Source organism: Beta vulgaris, chromosome 8 (genome assembly GCF_026745355.1).
Source record: "Beta vulgaris subsp. vulgaris cultivar EL10 chromosome 8, EL10.2, whole genome shotgun sequence".
In the NCBI taxonomy this organism is placed as follows: Eukaryota; Viridiplantae; Streptophyta; class Magnoliopsida; order Caryophyllales; family Amaranthaceae; genus Beta; species Beta vulgaris.
In genome coordinates this window covers 14,879,338-14,885,429 of record NC_079209.1, presented here as the reverse complement: position 1 = coordinate 14,885,429, position 6,092 = coordinate 14,879,338, and the positions used below count along the sequence as shown (strand labels likewise).

At 34.4% G+C, this 6,092-nt stretch overlaps 1 protein-coding gene across 1 annotated transcript; it reads left to right on the top strand.

Moving 5' to 3' along the window:
• The first annotated feature begins 4,168 nt into the window (after positions 1 to 4,168).
• Positions 4,169 to 5,060, top strand: LOC104901074 (light-inducible protein CPRF2-like). Its single transcript, XM_048637682.2, has 3 exons — positions 4,169 to 4,255; positions 4,351 to 4,476; positions 4,550 to 5,060. The coding sequence occupies exons 1-3, from the start codon at positions 4,181 to 4,183 to the stop codon at positions 4,946 to 4,948; spliced, it is 600 nt and encodes a 199-aa protein (XP_048493639.1). The 5' UTR covers positions 4,169 to 4,180; the 3' UTR covers positions 4,949 to 5,060.
• The last annotated feature ends 1,032 nt before the right edge of the window (positions 5,061 to 6,092 follow it).

Here is a 6,092-nt window from a genome sequence, read left to right as displayed (position 1 = left end):
AGACTTTTACATCTTCTCCCATGCCACCCATGCAATCTTTTTCTCATCACCTTTTTGACCCCAAAAGAAACTCCAGTACACCTTCTCAATCTCCTTAAGAATATTTAGAGGAATAGTAAAACATTGCATCGCATACGTGGGGATAGCTTGGGCTACGAATTTGATCAAAATTTGTCTTCCTGCAAATGATAGAAAATTCTCCTTCCAACTAACCCTTCAAATTCTTCCAGACACAGTCTTGAATAGTTTGAAAAATCCATTTCTTAGAGCCACCTATGTAAGTAGGTAACCCAAGATATCTGTCATGATCATCAACAGCCTTAAAAGCTAAATTCATCTGAAGCATATTTCTCTTAAAAGCTAACTTCACAATCCAAAAATAACTTTATTCCCTTTTCTCTTGAAACAAGATCTTCAACACTATCTCAAATGTCGTAATTATGATTTCAAGTACTAATAAGTAAAATAACTTTTTACCTATTGGTTTATTAATCGTGGCTAGCTAAGTTTTGCAACAACACTATATTTTTCAAATGTAACACATCTCCATCGTTTAAGTCAAAATCCTCGAAAAATGGGGTACACACTTCATGAGCCCTTGGAGGAGTGCAATGAAGGTGATATAATATCATGTTATCACAATCCAAAAATAACTTCATTCCCTTTTCTATTAAAACAAGATCTTTAACACTATCTCAAATGTCGTAACTAAAATTTATATTTATAGTAAATTTTCTTTAAATATCAAAAAATCTTAAGTACTCTGATTGAAACATGGTTAAGACTATACAACTTGCTTAATAGAAACTATAATGTTCTAATTTCGAATGAGAAATATTCACGTTCGAATTAAGCTTTGTAATTGGATTTCCAAATACTGATATTTCCATTACAAAAAGAACTTAAGGTTGAGAGAAAATCGAAAAACCGTGGGTTATTAGTTCAAGGGAAAATGAAGAATTTTTTGATAGTTCATCTTCTATTTATACTACAATGGTGTGGATCTAACCTAAGAAAATTAGGGTATATTTTCTGAAAATCTGACTAAGGGCCTAATAGATAAGGAAAGTATATTTAATTTATTAAATTAATGATATTTGTTTGATATTATTTTATCGCAAATCACTCATAAGATTGGTTTCCAAAATATACACTAATTCACTAGTGGAAAAAAAATGCTTTTGCTACTTATCAAGTGCTTCAGTTAGTTTAAAAACGGAGCACTTAGTCCAACTTTTTTTTAAGAAAAGAAAAAATATGACTAGTGCCTCGGTGGATATGATTAACCGAAGCCCTTGAGGATTGGCGATTCATAAAACCCAACATTTCATTTTCACCCGCGTACACTATTTCCCCTCCTCTCTCTCTCTCTCTCTCTCTAGCTCTTCCTTCTCTCACAAATTTCATGAAAAAATCGAAACTCTAACCCTATTTCTTGTTCGTGAATCGCACCACCACCATGGATGAGAACTCAAAAGTCGTCGATGGTGGCGTTTTTCTGCTAAAACCAAAACAACGACACCGCCAGAACAAAACCCTAACCGTAATTATTACTCCTTCCCCTTTGTGTTGTCGTCGCTCTTCTGTATTGCTTTATCTATCCCCTCTCTCTTCTCATATTGATATATCTTCTTTTTCTCTCTTCTCCATAAAATTCTCGATTTCAAAACCCTAGCGAAGAAAAGTGCTTCCAATTTTGCTACAATGACGACAACTGAGGAACAGATTGTTGAACCTGCGGAGCAAGAAGAACTGATTGCTGAACTTACGGATTGGAGCAATAGTTGCTCTACTATGGCGTCGGATAATACTCCTACGGAAGAGATTCACAATGCTGAAGAAGCCAGAGGAAAAGCGAAGAAATCTAAGGCGAAGAAGCAGAATTCTACTCATCCTCCTTATATTACTTTGAGGTAAGAGAGATTAAATGTTGCATAATGTTTGAATTATGCGTTATTTTTTTTTTAGATTTTTGATCAGATTTTTTGCAAAAAAAAAAAAAGGTTAGAGGAAGTCAAATAAGAACCAGTTGTGAAGTGACTTTTATTTCAACATGTGACAAAGGTTAGTAGTCAAATTCTACATGTTTTGTAGTTACACCTGATGTCTAATGCTTGTTGGTAAAGTTTTACTGTAAGAAATATGGAAACTTTGCGAAACACACAAATGGCCTCATCCCCCAATGCATCAAGTTCTGCGAGCAAATTTTACTGACTTGTTAATCTTGTATCTCTTGACTAAAATAGTGACTATTGCATCATGCAAGTGAACTCTTATCTCGAGTATAAAGCTGGAGCTTTTTGGATTATTAGTATATTTTTGTTGGTAAATGCAGCAAAGGCTTATTAGATAATGGAAGTGATTTATTAGTATTCTCCTTAAAGTATCACCAAACTTCCTTGCTTCCAGGAGATCCTTCTATTAAATTCAAGAAATGTATACTTCTTTTCATGTGAAAATCAAATGCAAAGTACATGCCCATTACATAGACTATTTAACAAACACGCCCTTTTGTTGTTATTGAGATTCCCCGGCAGTCTAGTAGAGAATTTTGTTTTAGGAAGACCCATATACAAGACATTTGAAGCGACTGGTAAAGTGGAGATAATTTAAGAAATAGAACATTTTTGAAAGGAAACACTACATACCTCTATCCTAATCAATGGACCAAAAGCACAGTATTATTTGCTTTATGAATCAAAGTTTGAATGAAGGTTATTAACTATTGATTCCCCCCTCCCCCTTTCTGGGGTTGAAGTCCCACATAGTTTTAATAGGATAACAAATGAATTTTCAGGATGTGCATTGTTTTATGGGGATGGGGCAGAGGATTCATATGATGGATGCATTATAGCTGTGACTGCTCCAAATTCCTTGAAGAGATTAGGAAAAGAGGCAAAGATGACGAAACAAGAATACTTGGTGCTTTACAATATGTCCGCAGGTGCACATTTCTCCTTTTAGATGACAAGTTAGTTAGTGTATGCAGATAAATCAAAGTTCATGATAAGATTGGCTCTTTGTATTGCTGTTGTCATTTTAGTATATACTTTTAAATCTCATCATCTCTCTAGGAACTTGATTACGCATTTTATAACCCAGTATTCATTTTGGAGATCCTGTTCGTGCTCTAGTCTTGTTATGTGTGCAACTTCTAATTTATCCTGGTCTAAACTCTTCATTGACCATGGCAGGGTTAAATTTATGACTTCATTGATGTTGGTGGTTAGTCTCTCTGCTGTTTTTGTTTTTTTTTTGTTATTTTCTCTCTCTGTCCTCTTTTAATACAATGGCAGGGTTGATGTGTGGATGATGCTTTTGGTTTCATTTTTGTATATTGTAATGAGTAGTTTGATACAATGTTATAAATTTGAGGAGTTTGATGAATGTGGTTGTAATTTTACATTTTACATTAAATATCTCATGTTGATTTTAACGATAATACCTACTTCTTTTGTTTCATATTACTTCGCTACACTTCTCAATTTACGGACTCCTAGGCAATTTTTGGAGAAGAGAGAGATAAAGAGTAAAAAACAAAAGGGATTATTTATGTGAGAGGAGAGAGATAAAGAGAGTTTATTATCCAAAAAGGAAGTGTAGCAAGTAATGTGAAACTTTTCACAATGGAAAGTGTAGCGAGTATTATGAAACGGATGAAATACAAACAATGAAGATGAAGAAATTTCAAATGGGGTATTTAGCAAGTATAAAAGCATATATTTACACTCATTACTTTAATACTATATGATTTACTCCATATTATTTAGGTGGTCATTTGGTTGGTTGTGAGAAGTATAGCCTCTGAAATTGATCAGTTAGCTTGAACATGGAAAGTTCAACTTCAACTTATCTAGAGGAACTAACCGATTAAGTAAGCAACCTCCTGTATCGAATAGAAAGTAAAATCTTTTGCAAAATTCCATTTCTTATGATCAATTATACACCACCTAACCACTATGGCCGCTTAAAAGTCATCCACAAAGATTAAAAACTTTACTAAATAATCAAACTACTTAAAAAATTATCAACTAAGAAACTAATATATTATTCTTAGGATACAGGATCTACCCAAACTTGGATGCCTATGCGTTTAATTGATTGATATAAATATCACAACTGACATCATGCTAGCATTGTCAATTTTTACCAATGATTTATGTTCTTTTCCCACTTCAGAATGCTCTCAAATAGAGAGTCATCTCGGCGCTCAAGGAGGAGAAAGCAGGCACATCTGACTGAACTTGAGACACAGGTTTTTCTGCTTCTACATTTGCTATTTAATATTCATCTGCACATTTATAATTGTATTTGAACCCCTCATCATCTTCCGTAACCTCTCTACAATAGGTTTCTCAGCTGAGAGTTGAAAATTCTTCATTATTGAAGCGTCTTACTGACATAAGCCAAAAATTTAACGAGGCTGCTGTGGATAATAGGGTCTTGAAAGCTGATGTCGAAACTTTAAGGGCAAAGGTATTCATTTAAATTGGCTTCACAAAAGTGCAGATTTTTCTCAGAAGTTATAACTAAGAGTTTGTTTTTTCAGGTTAAAATGGCAGAGGAGAATGTAAAGAGAGTTACAGGGATGAACCCTTTGCTGCAGGCTATGTCTGAAATATCTGCCATGGGAATGTCACCTTTTGGTGGGAGCCCTTCTGACTCAGCTGATGCTGGTGTACCGGTCCAAGATGAACCTAAACAACCTCATTTTTATCAGCCTGTTGATAATAATCCTCTTCCCAGTCCTAATCCAAGAGTTAACAGTGGTGTCACAGACATTCCTATTATTGACAATGTGCTGCATAATGCTGCAACACAAGTATTGAATGGCAGCAAAATGGGAAGAACTGCATCCATGCAAAGAGTAGCCAGCTTAGAGCACCTCCAGAAACGGATTCGTGGGAGAGTGGATCAAGGTAGCCCACATGGTGGTGCTGAGCAGTAATCATTCAAACTAATAACCATTGGTGTGTGAATTTCTTCAGATCTTCCATTGATGTGTTTATTGTTATGTAAAGTAATGTTATTCTTTCCCATCATTCCACATTGAATCATAAGGCATTGTATCGTGTCTCTTGATCGTCATCTAACATGTTTATCTATTTGGTATATGCTCCTCCAAAAGTAGATTAGTTTTTGTTGATTTTATTGCCTTTGTTTCTGTGGGTAAATTTTGATGGCTTATAAGAAATGTGCTATGCTCAGTTATGATATATAACTGTCTGAAAGGCTGAGACTAAAATGCCCGTTTTATTGTAGCCTCCATTCAACATTAGATGACGATCAATCTACTATGTTCCCCTCTTGTTGAATTCCTTGCAGATTTATTTTTCTTCTTACTGTATCATCCTCCATTCAACATTAGAACCATTAATGTCGATACAATTATAGATTCTCATATGGATAAGGTTTGCAAGCATTTGTTATGATGTAATTGTATAGTGTTGTAATTATTTTTTGTTGATGAAGTTAGTGTTATTGCTATGAGTTATGCTTCTTATATTAGTCATTTGACTGCATAAAATGGTAACTCAAACATGACAATGTACAAATAGCCACTCAAAAATATAAAAAGGGTAACTGATGCATGGGTGTACATAAGCTTATTGAGGGCATGATATTATTCCAACTAGTGTTGTTGTTGTTGTATGCTTGCTGTTGTACAACAACAACAACATTTTTTTTTATTTAAAAAAATTTGTCAAGTGCTCCGGTTGTTAGGAAAAAACCGGAGCACTTAATTCACAAGTGCTCCAGTTTTCTCTTATCAACCGGAGCACTTGTGGAATTTTGAACATATAAAATTCTCAAGTGCTCCGATTTTTGAGACAACCGGAGCACTTGTAAATCTAAGTGCTCCGGTTTTCAACCGGAGCACATGATAAATACTCAAGTGCTCGTATGGGGTCTGCTACGGGTCAAATACGGAGCACTTATAAGGGTTTTATTAAATATCTCTTATTTTACTAATATTTTCGGGGTAAAAGAAAACAGGTATAATAAGTTACCATAAATTTCCGATTTAACTTAATTTGTTTACAAAACGAATGAATTTTTTTTGCTAAAATAATTATTTCATTCCTTAAAAT

What these genes read in the sequence shown, in the direction of transcription:
- LOC104901074 (XM_048637682.2), top strand. Translation starts at nt 4,181, where the DNA reads ATGCTCTCAAATAGAGAGTCATCTCGGCGCTCAAGGAGGAGAAAGCAG. An exon ending in TGACTGAACTTGAGACACAG is followed by an intron (nt 4,256 to 4,350) that starts GTTTTTCTGCTT and finishes TCTCTACAATAG; the next exon opens with GTTTCTCAGCTGAGAGTTGA. An exon ending in TCGAAACTTTAAGGGCAAAG is followed by an intron (nt 4,477 to 4,549) that starts GTATTCATTTAA and finishes TTGTTTTTTCAG; the next exon opens with GTTAAAATGGCAGAGGAGAA.